The following is a 19,060-nucleotide window of genomic DNA, read 5'->3' on the forward strand; positions in this document are numbered from 1 at the left end:
AGCATTTGTCTTTGTGTTTCAACTGTTTTGTTCACTTAAAGCACTCACTGTCACCCTAAATGTCATTCTTTTCACCTTCCTTCTTTGATTTAAAAGTCATACATACCTATAAGCCAAGTTGAAATGAGGGTATTTTTTGAAATTTAGAATAAAAGCAGACTGTAGGTATTATTAGAAATTGTGCTATAGGTTTAAAAGAAAACCGTTTATTTCCTGATTGCACTAACGTGGCTTTTTAGGCTGAATAATTTCATAGACCATAAAAGTAAGTAACTTGTCTCTGTAAAACACCTTGCCTTCAGGTAGCACACTTCTGCTTGGAGTGTTTCAGTAAGAAATGTAATTTTGCTTTGTTAAAATCAAGTGTGACAAAAGAATTGCTCAGAGACTGACCCAAACGTATGCAGTGACTCTGCGGTCTGCTGGACGTTTCACCATGAGTGATGCTCCATCGGAGCTCCTTTGGATACAACCAGAAATCCCCACCCTCCTCCTCCACCGGGCCTCAGTCAGAAAAGAATGTGGATTGGATGGACAAGCCTTGTCGCAAGACTGCCCCGTCAGCAAATACAGACCCAGCGCTTATCATGATGTGAATTACTTTGAATCTCCCCAGTCTGTTTCCGCTTTAAAGAAGTGCTTTTAAATGTCCAAATTTTTATTTGTATAGTCACCTTGTCCAGGAGGCAAAACAGGAAATTGATTACTCGGTTTGGAGCCCTGGTGGCACAGTGGGTTATCAGTTAGGCTGCTAATTGCCAGGTCAGTGGCAGCTTTAAAACAATGGGAGAGGCTTTCTCCTCCCATGGAGAGTAGCAGGCTCAGAAGTCCAGAGGGGCCAGTTCTACTCTGCCTTACAACACCGCTGTGAGTGGAGCCAACTCAGTGGTGGGGAGTTGTTTTTGGTTTGTACTTGGATGAATTAACCTCTGTTCACAGTCAAACTTTTCATCTGTGAATGAGAATACCAATGTCATCTACACTGCCAGTTTGCATAGATGTCTCTAAGCCTGCAGGTAGCACACCACCTTGTTCCACAGGGTCCTCACAGGTTGTTAGGTTGTTTCCAACTCTTTGTGTTTGTGATTTGCGCCGCAATAAACATCGAAGCCTAGGAAACTGGTCGTATTTTATTTCTTCGCTCTTCTGGGTATATGCCCAGTAGAGGGGTAGCTGGGTCATAAGGTAGATCAATTTCCATTTTCTTTAAATATCACTAGTTCGCTTTCCACAGAGGCTGTATGTATCTACACGACCACCAGCAGTGGAAGAGAATTCCTATCTCACCACACCCCCTCCAACATTTGTTGCTTTCTGATTTTCTGATGTAGGTTGTTAGATGGTATTTCTTGGTTGTTTTTAATTTGAATTTCTCTGGTGGCTTATGAACAATTTCTTATATGTTTATTGGCTTATGGGTCTCCTCCCTAGTGAAGCTTCTTTTCAGTTCTTTTGCCCACTTCCTTAGAGGGTTAACTATTTTCCTCTTTTTTGCAGGCTGGGAGGGTATTGTAGGTTTTAGTAATAAGCCCTTTGTCTGTTGTATCATTGCTAAAAATCCTCTCCCAGTCTGTGGGTTGCCTTGTTACCTTCTTGGTGAAGTCTTTTGACTCACACGGTGTTTTATCCTTAGTAAATCCCACTTGTCTATTTCAGGTTCATCTGTGTGTGTATCTTTCCCTATTGCAGTTAGCCTATTGGTTCCCTGAGCCACGGTTCTTGTCTGGCCCGATTCCTTAATTAATGGTCCTGTTGGTTTGGGGTTTTACTTCTAGGTCTGTGATCCACCCTGAGCTTGTTCTTCTGCATGGGGTGAGGTAAACATCTTGTTCCATTTTTCTATATGTGGATATCCATTGTTTCCAGGACCACGTGTTAAAGAGAGCATCCGCCTTCCACTTGATGCTTTTGGGGCCCTTGTCAAAGATCAGTTGTCTATATGCTGATGGTTTCATATCTGGATTTTCTTTTCTTTTCCATTGGTCTGAGTATCTGTCATTATTCCAGTACCATGCTGTTTTGACCACTGTGGCTGTGTAGGAGGTGTAAAGTGAGCCCTCTGATTTTCTCCTTCCTCTTGAGGAGTTCTCTCCTAATTTGGGGCTTCTTCCTTCTCCATATGAAATTGGTCGTCAGTTTTTCCAAATCTTTGAAGAAGGTTGTTGGTATTTGAATCAGAATAGCATTAAATTTTATAAAGTACCTTGGGTAAAATTGACATCTTTACTATATTGAGTCTTCCAATCCATAAGCATGGGGTTTTCTTCCATTTGTGGAGGTCGCTTTTGGTTTCCTATATTAGGATCTTGTAGTTTTCCTTGTATAAGTCTTTTGGGATTTTTTGTTAAATATATCCCTAGATATTTCCATTTTGTTCTTGGATATTGTGAAGGGTACTGCCTTCTTGATCTCTTCTTTCATGGTCTTGTCTGATGTATACAGCAAACCAATAGTCTTCTGTTTGTTGATCTTGTATCCTGCCACTCTTCCATATTCCTCTTTTGCTGTCACTACTCCTGTTGTGGAGCTTTTGGGATTTTCAGCATACAGAATCATGTTGTCTGCAAATAGCGATCGTTTTACCTCATCCTCTCCCTGTTGGATACCTTTATTGTCCTTCTGCTGTTTTATGCTGTCAGTTAGGACCTCCAGTATGATATTGAATAGAAGTGGGGACAAGGGACATTCTTGTCTGGTCCCTTTTTTCAGTGGGATTGATTTAATCTTTTCTCCATTGACTATGATGTTGGTTGTTGGCTTTTCGTAGATAGCGTGTATTAACTTCAGGAATTTTCATTCCATTCCTATCTTCTTGAGTGTCTTAATTAGGAATGGGTGCTGGATGTCTAATGCTTTTTCTGCATCTATAGATATTATCATGTGATTCTTATACTTTTTCTTATCAATGTGGTGTATAATATTGATGGATTTTCAGATGTTAAACTATCCCTGCATCCCTGGGATGAATCCTTCCTGATCATGATGGATGATGTGTTTTATATACTTTGTATTCTATTGGCCAATATCTTGTTAAGGATTTTTGAATCTATATTCATTAGAGATAGCAGTCTGTAGCTCTCTGTTCCTGTGGGATCCTTGCCCTGTGTGGATATCAAAGTTATACTGCCTTTGTAAAATGAGTTTGAGAATTTGCCATCCTTTTCTACACTCTGGAATAATTTGTGAAGGATCAATGTCAGCTCTTTCCTGAATACTTGGTAGAGTTCTTCTGTGAAGCCGTCTGGTCCAGGAGCTTTTTATGTTGCTAGCTTCTTGGTAACCATATCTATTTCTTCTTTTGCTATCGGTCTGTTGAGTTTCTTACCTCTATCTGGGATAATCTAGGGAGGGATTGTTTTTCTAATTATTTGTCTTTGTCTTCCATGTTGTTGAATTCATTAGAATACAGACTTTAATAGTACTTGGTGATTATTCTTTTAATCTCATTGGGATCTGCTGTGATTTCCCCATTTCATCCCTCATCCTGGCTATTGATATTTGCTCCGTCCTTTCTTTGGTTAGGTTTTCCAGCTGTCTGTCGATTCTGCTGATCCTTTCAAAGAACCAGCTTTTTGCTGCATTAATCATTTGCATCATTTTTTGTCTTCCCACTGGTTTTAACTTTGCCCTGATTTTTATTATTTCTTTTCTTTTGCTATTGGAGGGGTTGTTCAGTTGACTCTGTTCTAGTTGCTGGAGGTTTTGTGATAGCATATCAGTCATATGTCTGTCTTCCTTTTTCGTATATGCACATTGCTATCAAGCTACCTCTGATCATTGCTTTCACAGTGTCCCATAAGTGTTGATATGTTGTATCCTCATTCTCATTAGTTTATAGAAACTTCCTAAACACCTCTCTAATCTGGGCCAGTACCCATTCATGTAACAGAAGATTGTTATTAATCCTCCAGTTGTTTGTCCTTGTTTGTCTGGTTGTCCTTTTATTAATCTCCAGCTTTATGTTTTGGTAATCCGAGAAGGACATCTGAGTAATCTCTTATGTGTTTGAATTTATTCAGGCTTGACTTGTGTCCCAGCATGTGGTCTATTTTAGAAAATGAGTCACAAATGCTTCAAAAGAATGTCATTTTTTTGCGTTTGGATGGAAAGCTCTCTATATGTCTGTCAGGTGCAGTTGCCTAATTGTAGTGTTTAGCTCTGTAGCCTCCTTGCTGAGCTTCCTTCCCAGTGAGCTGTTTTTCTCTGATAGCGGTGTATTAAAGTCACTACTATGATTGTTGAATCTGTGATTTCTTTTTTCATCTTTTGAATAGTTTAACGAATTTCCCGTGTCTCTCTTGTTAGGTGCATGTATATTTGTTATGCTCACTGGATCCTGGTTCACGGATCCTTTGAGCATTATATAGTGCTCCTCCTTGCCTGTTTTTATGGTTTGAACCTTGAGGTCAATTTTGTCGGAGATTAGGAATGCAGCACCTGCTTTTTTTACATTGCCATTTGCCTGGTATATTTTCTGCCAGCCTTTTATTCTTAGTCTATTTTTGTCTGCAAGCTTAAGATGTGTCTCTTGCAGGCAATAGATTGATGGATTATGTTGTTCTGAGCCAGTCTGCTAGCTTTTGTCTTTCAATGTATGAATTGAGACCATTGGCATTGGAGTTATTATCATGATCTGTGGATTCTTGCTGTCATCTTGTGTCTTTTGTGTTGGGTATTTTCCTATCTCCCTTCATATCAGTGTGCTATGTTTGTGTATGGGGCTTCATTCTTGCCTTCTTTTCCTTCTGAGGCCATGTCATCTTGGTAATTCTTATCGACATGTTGGTTTCTGGATGGAGTTGGACCATATATTGCTCTCCTGCTTATGCTTGGTAGATGCTGGTATTCTGACCATAGGTGCTGCAGGGGAAGTGGCAGGTGCTGTGCCCCGTGAGCATGGTAGACACGGCTGCCAGAGGGTTGGAGGGGTCTCAGGCAATGGTGTGGAGAGCCCCACAGCCACAGGTGACCAAACTTACTGCAGGTGGATGACAGGTTAGCCCCTGGGACCCTGGGTGGGTGGTGGGAGGGACCAGAGCTTGGTGGCGGGACCACCACCATGTGGAGAGAAAGGTAACCCCAGGAGAAGAGAGTAGCTCCCTAAGGGAATGCCTTGGGCAGACAGTGCTGTGTGGTGGTCCAGCTGTGGTTGTGGGGGACTCAGCAGGGGAGGCGTCCAGTTCCTGGCATGGTGACAAGGCTGGAGGTTGGGAGGGTAATCAGTGGGTGGTGACTGCTGCAGCATGCAGAAGCAGCACAGCCGGCATGGGCCAGGAAATCCCTGGGATCAGGTCTCAGATCTCTGGGGTTCTGGGATGAGGCAGATGTCAGGGCGGGTCACCTTCCTGCCAGAGGAACCACTCTGGATTGTCGGGGTCTTTTCACTTATCAGAATCTTCCCACTCGTCCTCCTGGACACCGGACTCACTGAGCACCACGGAACTCCCAGTAGGGGTGCTTACCTGGGCACCATCTTGCCTCTCCAAATACACTGTTTTAACTGTTACAGTTAAAAATTATTTTTAAAAATCCTGTTCCAGTTCCAGTCTCTACTTCCTCACCCTTGGTTGACAATGACTGTCTCCAAGTGCCCAGACTGAAACCTATGAGTCATTCTTGATTCCTTTCCTTTTCTCACACATCACATCCAATCTTTCAGGGAATCCTATGGGGTCTACCCTAAGAGATATTCAGAGTATACCACACTACTTCTCTTTGCCCTCACTGTTGCAGCCAGGGCCAAGCCACTCTCCCCTGTCACCTGGATGACTTTAGCAGCCTCAGTGGTCTCCTTGGTTCCGCCCTAGACCACCCTTCAAGTCCTACTCTATTCTGAAAGCAGCAACCAGAGGGAGTTTTTAAAATGCAAATCAGGTCAAGTCAGTAGGGTGGCCAAAGCTTTTTCATGGCCCCACTTGCTCAGGGAACAGCAGCTCTGGTGGTGAAGTGGTTACACATTGGCTATTAACCACAAGGTCAGCAGTTTGAAACCACCAGCCTAGCCTAGGAAGAAAGACAGAGCTGCTTTTCCCATAAATACAGTCTCAGAAACTCACAGGGGCAGTTCTATCCTTTCCTTACAAGGTCACTATGAGTTTGAATGAACTCAGTGGCAGTGAGTTTGGTTTGGTTTTTTGCTCAGGGTGGTGAAAACCAGCATACTAGCATGGGCCTTAGCATCATCTGACCTGTTCTCCCAGCACTCTTCTTGCTCATGCAGAAGCAGCCACAAGTACCTACTTCCTGCTACTCCAGTGAGACAAGCATGTTCTCATCTTTGGATCGCTCTTGTCAAATAGCTGACTGCCACCTTCCTTACAGTCTTGTTAAAATGGCACCTGGCCATAGCATTTAAAATCAGAGTGCTCCTCTCCACATGCCCATAACTCATTACCTTGCTGTATATATGTTTTTCCTCAACTGCATTTATCAACTTAGGCTGTGCTCTATGGTTTACTGCTTACAATATTCATTTTTTATTGCATGGCGTTACCACTAGAATATAAATTTCTTGTGCAGGCAACTTTATCTATTAACTGACTAGAATCCAAAAAGCCAAGGCCACAGACATCAAGTAGGTTGAGTCATGGTAACCCTGTAGGGCACAGAACTGCTCTCTCTCTATGGGTTCTGAGTCTGTAAGTCTTTGCAGTAGTTGAACCACTCTCCTTTAAGTTAGCAGTCCAACCTGGAGCCATTTAAGCCACAAGTGCTCCTACTGCCTAGAACAGTGCCTGATAAATAGTTGCAGCCTACTAAATATTTTTAAATACTCAATGAAAGAAAACTTCAGACTCATATAAAATGAGAAGCAGTAGCTCTTTTTACGTATTTACATCAGAAAATTCTACACAATTTGCCTGCAGTAAAACCTATTACCAGTCCGGCCTTTTCTTACACATCTGTGTACAGATCAGTCGATGAACAGTAAAAGCTGCCATGAAGTTGGTTCTGACTCGTAGTGACCCCATGTGTGCAGACTGGAACTGTGCCCCATTTGATTTTCAAGGACTGGCATTTCTGAAGTACATCATGAGCGCTCTCTGCTGAGGCACTTCAGAGTGGACTTGAATCGCCAACCTGCGTGTTGGCAGCCAACCAAGTACCCATTTGCACCAATCAAGGCCTCTGTTTTTGTGTACATATGTAGGCAGATGTGTAGTTTGTTTTACATTGATAGCGTCGTATTTGGTTTTGGTCTTCTGTTTCTGTGTCACTTGAAAGCCTAGGGGGTGCTGGTAGTCTAATCATAAAAGGATGGTACCTTTAATGCACCCACCTTTGACAACTCACATAAAGCTATTCAGGGAAAAACTGTCACTATGGGGAGCAGAGCACTTGGGGGCCTTGGACAGAATCCTGAAACTGTCTATAGAGACGATCTGTGGAGGAGTTGGGAGCCTGTAGGATAAGCCAATTGAGTTCTCACAGGAGCCAGCTCTGGGCTGGCTCAAAACTTATGGAGAAGAAACCTGCTTCCAAGCAAAATTCCAACAGCTACATACAATTTTAAAAGTAAATGAGGATTGTTACTCTTACAGCTTTGGGTAGACAAATGTTTGACCATAGCATAGCTATAAATAAGTATGGAAGAATCTATTTTCCATTATCTCACTTGACAAATGGAACATTTACATTAAGAATTACCTAGACACCATTAGCACTTGTAAATAGCTCAGAGGGATGTGAGTTATTGGCTGTAGTATGTTTGCATGTTGTTCTGAATTCATGAGCACGTTTCCTCCAGTGCTGCTGTACTTAGGCATGAGTATCTTCTCAGATATGGCCATTTTTTGATCGGGATAATCAGAGTATCCTTCATGAATTAATTGAGGGACAAAAGTGGGAAAAATAGTGAAAGGCTAAAAAAAAGAATAGTATTAATCATTCTGAACAGCATTAGGATATGCAGCTTAATCAAAAATGAAAAGGTAAAAAATGAACATTCAGTCAAGACTTCCTATTTTGAGTTGCCTTTTCTATGCCTTGATCACATTCCTTAGTCATATCCAAAAGTTGCTAATTTTTAATTACTATGTAGCTGATACCTGTTTGAACCATTTAATTTTGGTGACTATACAAAAGAAGAATCTTTATAATTAGCTGTTGCACTTAGATACTCTTATGCACATGAAGGTAAATTTAGGTCAGTAGCTGAATGCTGATCTTTGGATCAGAATCTATTTTTCCTTGTCTTTGCTTCTTTTTTTATATGTAACAATTTTTATTGTAAATTAGATGGGGGGTTAATTTTTGCTTTTATGTATAATTTTAAGTAATTTTCAAATAGATGAGATGAAAATGGTACTCACTGTTGCATTTTTTTCAGGATACTCCTACTCAGGATGCTTTTACATAGCAAGGTTGCAACGAATTCTTAGTTAAGGTTGAAGTGTTTTTGTATTTAAGTTCCTACTGCACTCTTGCCATAAGTGCTTATTTTCTTTTCTGAAACATGTCAAAGACTTGAAGTGACTTTTCCAAGTATGAGGTCAGAGGCTAGGTGATTAAATGATAAAAATAGCTTCAATGTATTCTTGTAAAAGCCAATTTAAATGGAGATCCCAGAATGGCTAATCATCATTACTTGCTTATGGATTCTAGTATGAGGACCACAATGAACACTTTCTCAATCCTGATGTAGAAGGTGTTGCAACTCTCACACTTTTGTTTGGCTGCTACATTGTCCTATTTCATTTCCAAAGAAGGGGTTTATGGAAAATGAATTATTCTTTATTAAAGGGATTTGGAGATTGACAATTCTTTTACTTTGTTTTCTCAGCTCTGTGTCCAGTGTTTTAATAATCGTCCAAGGACAGCTTGTTCTGTCTTTGTAGCAAAGCAGAAATTGAACTTCCAGTAAATAGCCCTGTGCAAATGATGGCTCACTTGGCTTACGGTCAACTTAATTAAACATGATACTCAATTATTGTCCATGATAATCACTAACCATAAAATTGCAGATAACATTTCCTTTGGTTATTGTTTTCAGAACTTCTGGCCCTCTCTGAACATTCATTACTTTGGGATCCCTTTCTGTAACAAATGAATGTAAATCGGGACACTGAATTAGTTACAGAAGAGCTGCTTAGTTAGCCTATCAGGATGGGTTGTGCTGATGCCAGCAAGGCTTCATGAGTACAGCTGTGTGTGGGAGCGAATGAGGTTGTTTAAAGCCAGGGAGCTTCTAAATTGGGTTGGGGGAGTGGCTTACTAGTTGATTTATGTGCGCTGGCTGTCAAGTATTTTAAAGTCACTCCTCTTGTAAACAACATAAAATGCCTCTATATTGAAGGGAAACTCACAGGGGATCATTGGAAACCTGAAGTATCCCACTTGTTCGGTGGGTGGAATCCATCAGTGCTTTAGAAAGCCATAACTGGTGATGGTGTGGAGCACTGGTTCTCAACCTGTGGGTTGTTCGACACCCCCCCCCCCCAGGGGTCACCAGATTCATAACAGTAGCAACATTACAGTTATAAAGTAACAACAAAAATAATTTTATGGTTGGGGTCACCAGAACATGAGGAACTGTATTAAAGGGTTATGGCATTAGGAAGGTTGAGAACCTCTGGTATAGAGGAAGAACAGGCTAGTGCTTAGACTCCCACTACCCTAACTCTGCCCACCTCCTGTCTCTCCTACCAGAGATAGCATCTGTGTTAATCTGGGTTGACTAGAGAAATAAATTCGTAGACACTCATATGTGTATAAGAAAGAGCTTTATATGCAAGAGCAATTGAATGTTGAGAAAACATCCCAGCCCAGTACAGCTCAAGCCCATAAATCTGATATTAGCCCATATGTATGATACCAATCTATAAGTTCCTCTTCAGACTCATGCAACACATGCAATGATGCTGAATGCATTAAGATCACAGACCAGTGGGTGGGAAGTCTTGTGGATCCATTGGCAGTGGGAGCATATCAGCGCTGGGAGGGGTCTCCATGTGGCTCCTTCAGCTCCAGAGCTCTTGCTGCATCAGTGTAGCTCCATCAGGCTCATTGTCAGTAATGTCTTGCAGGGAGTGAGTGAATATCTCCCCTCCAGCAAGCTGTTTATCCCCTTAGTGCCTCCAAAAGAGGTCATCGAGCTGTGACCTGATTGACAGTAAACTCCACCCCTTCACTCTTTAAGTCTCAACTTGACAACAGATCATGTAACTACCACAGCATCTAACCCTTTTGGCTTTCAGAAAGCAGGCCATTAAGGATTTATTTATTCTTATATCAGTATTACCTTCAGTAAGACAAAGGTAATTTTCCAAAAAAATATTACGATCAACCTAAAAGATCCCTAGTACTTTGTGGTCAGTTACTATCTAGTTGGCTTTAGCTCACTCTGATTGGTGACCTTGTGTGTATCAGAACGTTAACTATGATTAGACCTGTGTGTCCCCAAGACCCCGGGTGTGGTTCAGTCCATCGTTGCAGCTTTTGTGTCATCCATCTCACTGAAAGTTTTCTCCACTTTCATACCCTCTCCTGTGTCAGACATAAATTTCTCTAGTACCTAGCAGGTACTCTTTCCTGAAAATATCTCTCAAGTAAGACTAAGTTGTGCCGTCTCACTTTTAAAGAGCACACTCTGGTTGTGTGTTTTCTAAGTCTTTGTTTATTCTTAGGGCAGTCCACAGTATATATAATAGTCTCTGATTCCATTTAATGCATCCATTCTTCCTCTGCCTTATTTTTTCACTCTATAGTTTTCACACATCCGTACATATGGGTTGGGTCAGACATACTGAAGTTATCAAAGTGACATCTTTGCTGTTTAGAGCTTTAAAGAAACCTTTGCAGCAGATGTACTCAATGGAGCACATCATTTGATTTCTTGATTGCTATTTCCATGGATGTTGACTCTTGATCCAAGTACGATATATACTCGTGTATAAGCCGAGCGTTTCAGCACATTTTTAATGTAGTTTTTGTGGTAAAATTAGGTGCCTTGGCTGAAATTTGGGTCAGCTTATACTCGAGTATACTCGGTATATTGTAGACCGTTTTATTTATTTATTTATTTTTAATTTTAACGATGTAAGAGAACATGAAGCAGTGGTGGAAGAGAGAAAGGTCTGTCTGTCTTCATGCGTGCATGCCAAGTACTGAGAAAAATCCCCATTTCTCCTCATTGAGTCTTCTGGGTACCAGACTAGCTTCCTTTGCATTCCCTTTTTACTCAGGTATTTAATTGTGCTTCCGTTTTTCTTTCTAACCCTGCCCCCATCTCATTAGTAGTAATTTTTGTTATGAAAAACTATGTGTTCATTACTTTTCCTCTCAAGATGAGTTGAAGAATAGACAAACACTGGTGAAATATGGATGCATGATCCGTATTTATTTCCTGGCCTCAAATATTTAGAGATGGCCTTCCAGTTGTAGAAGATAGATGAGAGGATTACTTTTGGGGGCTATATCACCATTGATGGAGCTAATTAAACACTTTTTTTTGGCTTTCTTAACTACCGGCTATTTCAGTACCGCAATGCTTTATCAGTGTAAGGACAGCCATTATATAAAATTAATTAAAGCAACAATTTTGGAGAATAATAATTTCACCCATTTGCCAGCATAATCGTTTTGCACTGTAAAATATCTGAAGTGGACGTTGGAATGCTGGAAGGAAATAAGAGGGCCAGCAGCATCTTGGACACCCCTATCTAAAGCCATCTGGTTCTGAGATGCCGATTTCTGCCAGAGCACACCAGCCAGTGACCCAGAGGTTCTAAAAATATTTTTTTTTAAGTGCAAACCTGTGACTTGAAGTGGGATTTTCAAGGATATTTCTGATTTTCCCCCCAAAAAACTCAGATTTAGCAGCCCGTGATATTTGTAAAACATAAGCTAACTTAAAGTATATTGTTTCTAATAATAATTTAGATAAAAATTTAATGTCTGCCTTAAAAAACAATGTGGAGATGATTATTTTTCTAACTGAAAACATGGCTTAAGTAATAAAATTGAAGAGGAAAGTAACTGTATTGATGAGACTTTCTCCTCCCCTTAAGAGTTACCATTTCAGAACCTCACAGGGGCAGTTCTTCTCCGTCCCACAGGGTCACTATGAGTTGGAATCAACTCGATGACCGTGAGTAGTGTGGTTGGGTCCACAATCAGTGCTTATGAAAGTAGCAGTCAGGAAATCAAATGTTGTATTTATTGTTTTGGGCAAATCTGTGCAAGACCTCTTTAATGCGTTAAAGAACAAGCATATCCCTCTGAGGACTGAGAGCTGCCTGACCCGAGTCATGGTGTGTTCTCAGTTGTACCACATGCATGTGGAATTTTGGCAATGAAAGAATAAAAAAGATCTAAAAAGTTGATGCATTTGAATTATGGTGTTGGTGAAGAATACTGAAAGTACTGTAGACTGCTAGAAGAATAAACAAATATGTCTTGGAAGAAGTATAGTCGGAATGCTTCTTAGAAGTAAAGATGTTGAGACTTTGTCTCAAGGACTTTGGACCTGTTAAAAGGAGAGACCAGTCCCTGGAAAAGGACATCATGTTTGGTAAAGTAAGAAGTCAGCGGAAAAAAGGAAGACTTTTGAGAGAAATGGATTGACACAGCGGTTGCAACCATAGACTGAAACACAATTATGAAGATAGTGCAGAAGTAGGCAGTGTTTCATTGTGTTGCACATGAGGCTGCTGTGAGTCAGCACTGAGCAGATGGCCTCTGAGGACAGTAGTGAGGGCAGTGCAGCGGCCAAAGAAGTGTGTTTAGGAATTGGTTAAATCAAGTTGCGATTCTAACTCTTAACTCCATATTCTTGCTCATACTGGCATTTTAACCTTGAAAATATGGCTTAACCTTCCTGCTTCAGATTCTTCATTTGTAAAATAAAAGTAATATTACCCACATCAGAAGGCTGTGTGAACATGATGAATGAAGTATTTAGAAGGCACTTAAAAATATGCCTGATACATAGTAAGAATTCAAATATGTTAGTATGGTATTACTTCACATCAAAGGAATCCTGGTTACAGAGCGGTTAAAGCATCCACCTTCTACCTGTCCTATAGTGATGCTGTTCGTCTAAATTGACCCAGCAGCAGCAGTGTGGTGTGTGTGTGTAACCTTCCAGTGTATACATATGTTCAGTGAAACCTGTAGGAACAGGAAGTTCCCAAGAGACTGCCTTGCTTTTCTGGGTCTAGTTCTCTGCTTTTGGCAGGGTGGAGTCTTGAAATCTTTTTATTACTTGTGTTAGTGGAAAATCTGAGAGAGCTTCAAAAAGCTCGTGGGAAATGGAGTGAACAGGTAATGGAATTTTCCATAAAACGTTTGAAGCCACCTCATATTTGAGTTTTCCTTCTCTGACAAGTTTCTGCCTTCTACTGGTTCCTGCTTTCGCAGGCTTACTAGGCTGTCCGGAAATGCCATCCTTATTGGAGGCAGCCCTTGGGAACCCTTTGGTTCTTTTCAAGTGTACTGTTGTTCTGAACTGAGGATTATTCGATTGGAGATGGTCTCTATTCTGTGAAGATGATTAGGGACCTTGGTTTTCCCGCTGCCGTAAGGATTCAGCGGACGACTTGGGAGAATGAAAGCCTTACAAATGTAGTTTCCGTTTATTAAATCCTGGAAATGAAGATCTCCTCAACTGCTGGTGATTTACTTCATGCCATTTATTTTGTGTGATTGCATATTTAAGCTTGACCAGCCTGTTTTCTGTCAGTAGCTGCAAACTGTAGATGGTATTAATTGAAATTTATAGTAGCTGTTGCCTCAGGTGGTGCACAAGCATGATTAGCTTAAGGCACATCTGATGTTTTATGGCGACTGGAAATAGCATGGCCAGTGAATCGTGTGTGTAGCCTCTCTGCCGAGGAAGCTTGTGTGCTTGAGTGCACTCTGGGTGAAACCAGGCTGCCAAGCTTAAGTGGACGCTTTCTTCTTACACCCCTCTGCCTTAATGAGTACATCCATTTTACTTGTTATTGTAATAGTGTAAAACCATGTGTCACCATTTCTTTATATTCCTGAAAATTCCGCAATTATCATCAGGGGGCAGGGAGAGTGATAGATAAATATATATATAGCAAGACATCTGCCAATTCAACCGTTTTTACAGGTATAATTCAGTGAAAGTGATTATGTTCACCTTGGGCAACTCTCACCACTACCCTTGCTCCAATTATCCTACCATAATTAGCAGAGACTTGGTGTGCCCCAAGCAGTTAATTACCCACCTTCTCTCCTTTGCATCCCGGTCTCTGTACATTTGCCCGTTTCAATGCCGTGAGCTCAGTTAGTATTTGTCACTGTGTGATTGACTTCTTTCACTCAGCAAGATGTGTTCAAGATTCATTAATGTATAGCATGTATCAGGACTTCATGTTTCTGTCTGCTTAAGTAGTATTTCATTGTATGTATGCACACAATTTGTGTAGACAGTCATCTATTAACTGATATTTAGACCATGAGACGAGTGGTGCAGTGCATTTGATTGTGCAGATTTCTGTTCGCAGTCCTGCTTCCGTACTCTGGGTATAGATGTGGGGTCGGAATTGCTGGATCATGTGGTCAAACAAAAGCAAACTCACTGCCATGGAGTCCAGGCCAACTCATAGTGACCCTAGAGTTTGAAATCATTCACCCTTATAGTTATGTTCTGTGTGAGATGTGTAAGATGCACATGCATAAATGGATTGTTTTAATCTCAGAGTGACGTCTGGACGTTGGTAAATATACTGTTGCCATATTCAAACTCAATCAAACTCAACAGCTGTCGAGTTCATTCATGCTCATAGCAAGTGACCCTGCAGGACAGAATAGAACTGCCCCTCTGGGTTTCCAAGACAGTGGATCTTTTGAGGAGGAAAAAGCCTCAGCTTTCTCCCACATAGTGGCTGGTGTTTTTGAACTGCTAACCTTGCACTGTAACCTGCCCAACATAAAACCTGCTATGCCACCAGTGACTCCTTCAGAGTCAGTCATATTAGCCATACTTCGATATACTATTATTACCAAAGATGGTGTTTTTTACTCCTATAAATTCTACTTACTTGGTTTTCCCCTATATCAGAGAGTTTACTAATTCATTAATATCCTAGAGAAGTAGCAATGGGGATAAAGACCATCTAAACTTGGGTAATAATTAAGGGAATGACAGCTGAAGTTGTGAAGAATGGTGGTGTACGATCAGCTTTGACATCATTTGTAAGTTTGTCAGGGTTGTTAAGGATGTGAGGAAACTACTAGGAGGCAGCTTGGCACCATGGTTGAAAGCACAGATTCTGAAACTATTCTGAGTTTGCATCCGGCTCTGCCCCACAGCTGTGACCCTGGACAGTACATACGGTCATCTCTCCTTGTCTCAGTTGACCTGTCTATCAAGTAGAGAGAATTGTACCTAGATCACAGGAGTGCTATAAACGATGAATCTGTTCATACATAGACAAAATACTTAGTAAAACTTATAGCATATAACCAATGCTCTATTATGTATTACTTTCATGTACTATTGTTGAGAATCCAAATCATACACTATTTTTGGAAGGTGTTTTGACTTTATCAAAAATTTAACTGTGAATACATTCTGATCCTCGGTTCTCTTTTTCAGCACATTTCTCAAAACTATTCTGTAAGCCACAGAATAGTTTCCAACTGTATGACAATTAAACAATTCTTCAGGGAAGGAAGGGAGAGATGGAAATACCACCTTTAGCTCTAGATAGAGAAATATGTCGACAAGTAATAGCTTCACGTTTTGATTCTCAGCTTTAATAAAGGATTCTGTGATTTTGTAGCAATGCTTTTTGACCTACCCTCATCGATGAAGAGGTCATGTAACTAAAATCACGAACTATGCCCACTGTGTCCGAGCAGAATTCATTCCCGCGCTCAGACTTGGCAGTGCTATTTGATCATCGCATGTCAGTGTTCTCAAATCTTTGCAAATCTTTTCTCCCTTTTCCTAGTTGGGCTTTTGTTTTGGTTTCACTTTTTAAATAACTTTCTTTAATATACGTTTTACTCGTTTACGTATACCTTATCCTTGAGTCAAGTAAAACCTCCTTTTGCAAATTTTAGCTTCTAAGTTTCCCTGTATATGTACTTGGGTTTATTATAAAGCTTCATAATGTTTTAAAGTTTAAAAAATTGCCAATTGCTATTAAATCCCAATGTTCAGACCCAAAAATTACATCAAAGTCTTAGCTATCGAAGATTTTAGAAATAAGTGTGAAGATTACTTCAATTGTGACCTCTCACTTAACCACACATTGAAGACTCTGTAGCTTGCAGGGTTAGAATCCATGATCTCCTCAATGTATTCACTCACTCAGTAAATATTATTCATGCCTGGACAGTATTCCAGGAGGTGAGGTACAGCAGTGAACAAAATAAGAGCTTCTTGTCCTCAGGAGGTTTCAAATCCAATGAAGAGAATGGCATACATAGAGTATGGCTGATATCATGTGCTAGGCAAATAGGAGTGCTGGAAGGGGCTGCTGCAACTTCTGGGCCCCTCTGAGAAGTTGTATATTGGAGCTGAGACCCAAAGTGTGGGAGAAAGCCAGGTTGTGTCTGCAGGAAGAACATTTGGGGAGAGGCAGGAACAAACGTGGAAGGCCTGAGGTGAGAGAGAACCAAGGTACTTGAAGGAGAGCAAAGGCATAGAATGAGCATGAGAGAGAGATGAGCCAGAGAAGCAGCTAGACCCTGCCTCAGACCCACTGCCATGGGGTCAGTGCCCCTCAGAGCTACCCTTTTCAGGGTTTCCGAGACTGTAAACCTCTACAGGGACAGGCAGCCTCACCTTTCTCTTGGGAAATGAGTGGCTGGTGGATTTGAACTGCTGACTTTGCATTTAGCAGCGGAACATCGAACCCACCGAAAGACATTTAATCCAACAGAGCCTTGTAGGAAACAGAGAAAACAGATTATTAAAGCAGTCATAGTTCAAGAACTACTTTATCTCAACCCCCATATCTCTTGACCCATGTCGATCATGCAAGTCATTTCTCTTAAAACTTGGCAGCCAGAATGGCGCAGCATAACTCTTATTTTAGATTCACATATAAAATCCATCAAGAGAGCCTACACAGTGTGTGCTTGAGGCCAGACAATCAGTATTTCAATCATTGCTGCTCATTGGCATTCTCTGCAGTCTTGGAGAGACACTCTCCCTCTTTTGCCACTTGCAAAACTGGGAACCTCAGGCCTTGCCCAGGGAATGAGCAGGGGGAGAGAGCGAATGACCAAATCCAGCAATGGAGGTACAGAAGAGAGAGGGGCAGACTGAGAGAGGAGCGCAGCACAGGTGTTTGTAAAATAGTCTGCTCAGAGAGCACAGAAATAGAATGAGTAGATTTGTCACTATCCTGAACAGAGAAAACAAGTAGTCTTAAAAGTGCTAAGTACTCTTATTTGTTAAGAACAGCGCACAGATGTGTGGCAGCAAGTCTCCATGAAGCGCTTCAGGACCCCGGAAAGTGGCTGCCTGTCCATCCACCCCGCCCCACATGCCCGTTTATGGTTACAATGGCCGTACACATACACACACATCTACATAACATCATCATGGCTGCATGTGGGGTCAATATATTGAGATAAAAATTGCCTTTACAGGCCAACGGATGACAGCAACCAGCCCCCAGGCCGGGGAGTCCTCTCCATGCACGGGCTGACCTATGGTGTCATCAGGGTGGACTCTGAGGAGAAGCTGTCTGTCCTCACTGTGCAGGATGTTGGCCTGGTGATGCCTGGAGGTAAGTACTCACCTGGGGACATACTTGGGAAGCAGACAAGTTGGAAAGTTTTACATAAAAATGCTTGAAGTCAGAAATTACACCTTGTAATCCTCATGTGTGAATCAACTATTAAACACTAACTTTCAATACATCAGGAGGCTTTTTTTCCCCTCTGTACTCCAGCCTGTAATTGAATTTCTTAGATTGAAATGTTTAATTTCCACTTTTGATATGCCATTTCCATTTTTCTGAAGCATTCATTAAACTTCAAAACTTTAAGGTAGCGCCGCCTCTCGGTGAAAGTAAGCCCTGAAGATGCAAGAAGAACTTTGTGATGGGAAAGCCCATGGTCATATGTGCAATTGAGCTCCGGATCACTTTCCCTGGGGAAATGGCCTCGAGCAACTTACCCACCTCATCCTGGAAGTCCCGGCTTCACACAGCCAGCCAAGGGGCCAGGCCTTCAGTGGGACTTCGCTGATGCACTTAAGTCTCTTAACGTGTGCAGGTGGTTTAGAAAAGTCTATGAAGATTGAGTCATGCAAACCTGGATACCCATTTTTAAAAGTATTTAAAAACACAACAATCATCTTTAAATGAAGTTCTAAACTTCTTTTTAAAAAGCAAACATGTTCAGTGACGTCGAACTTGAAGAGAGGCTGTGACAAAAATGACGATATCAGAGGAAGTGAAGCCAGCAATATATATACATACATCTATCTACCTATCTATCTATTACTCATCTATCTATATGTTAAAGAAGCTCTCCATAACATTGAGAGAATGGAGGGTAAACTTTGGGAAGAGGCTGTGACAAAAATGACGATATCAGAGGAAGTGAAGCCAGCAATATATATACATACATCTATCTATCTATCTATCTATTACTCATCTATCTATATGTTAAAGAAGCTCTCCATAACATTGAGAGAATGGAGGGTAAACTTTGGGAAGCTAATTTAAACTTTAAGAAGAGGTATGATTATTTACCAAACAGAAAAGATGTTTGCTTTTTTAAAAAACAAACTATTAATAAAATCCTCACAAAGACACAGAGAAAAAGCCGAAGAAGCTCATCTTTACAAAATACATAAGGAGAACTGCCATTTTGGTTTAAAGGACCTCTGCCTCGTTATTGGAGAAGTGTCGGACTGCTAACTGCAGGGCCAGCAGTTCAAACCCAACCCTCTGTTGTTCTGAGGCAGAAAGTCCAGACCATCTGCTCCCATAAAGGTTTGCAGCTTGGAACCCTCTGCAGGATCTCCATGGGTCCAAGTCAACCCACTGGCAGTGGGTTTGCTTTGCCTTGTACTCCACTGATCTCCAACACACACACACACACACACACACACACACACACA

The 19,060-nt window shown here is 41.2% G+C and overlaps 1 protein-coding gene across 2 annotated transcripts in view; it reads left to right on the forward strand.

The window, feature by feature from the left end:
* The window catches only part of DIP2C (disco interacting protein 2 homolog C), a 247,197-nt gene that overhangs the window by 99,251 nt on the left and 128,886 nt on the right, over positions 1-19,060 (forward strand). For both annotated transcript variants that reach the window (XM_045289849.1, XM_045289848.1), the window contains one exon: positions 17,578-17,717. In XM_045289849.1, the coding sequence (XP_045145784.1) occupies positions 17,578-17,717 (140 nt within the window). The remainder of the gene's footprint in view (positions 1-17,577; positions 17,718-19,060) is intronic.

The sequence above is a fragment of the Echinops telfairi genome, unplaced genomic scaffold (genome assembly GCF_000313985.2).
Source record: "Echinops telfairi isolate 266 unplaced genomic scaffold, ASM31398v2 ScPeMD7_31;HRSCAF=116, whole genome shotgun sequence".
Lineage (NCBI taxonomy): Eukaryota > Metazoa > Chordata > Mammalia > Afrosoricida > Tenrecidae > Echinops > Echinops telfairi.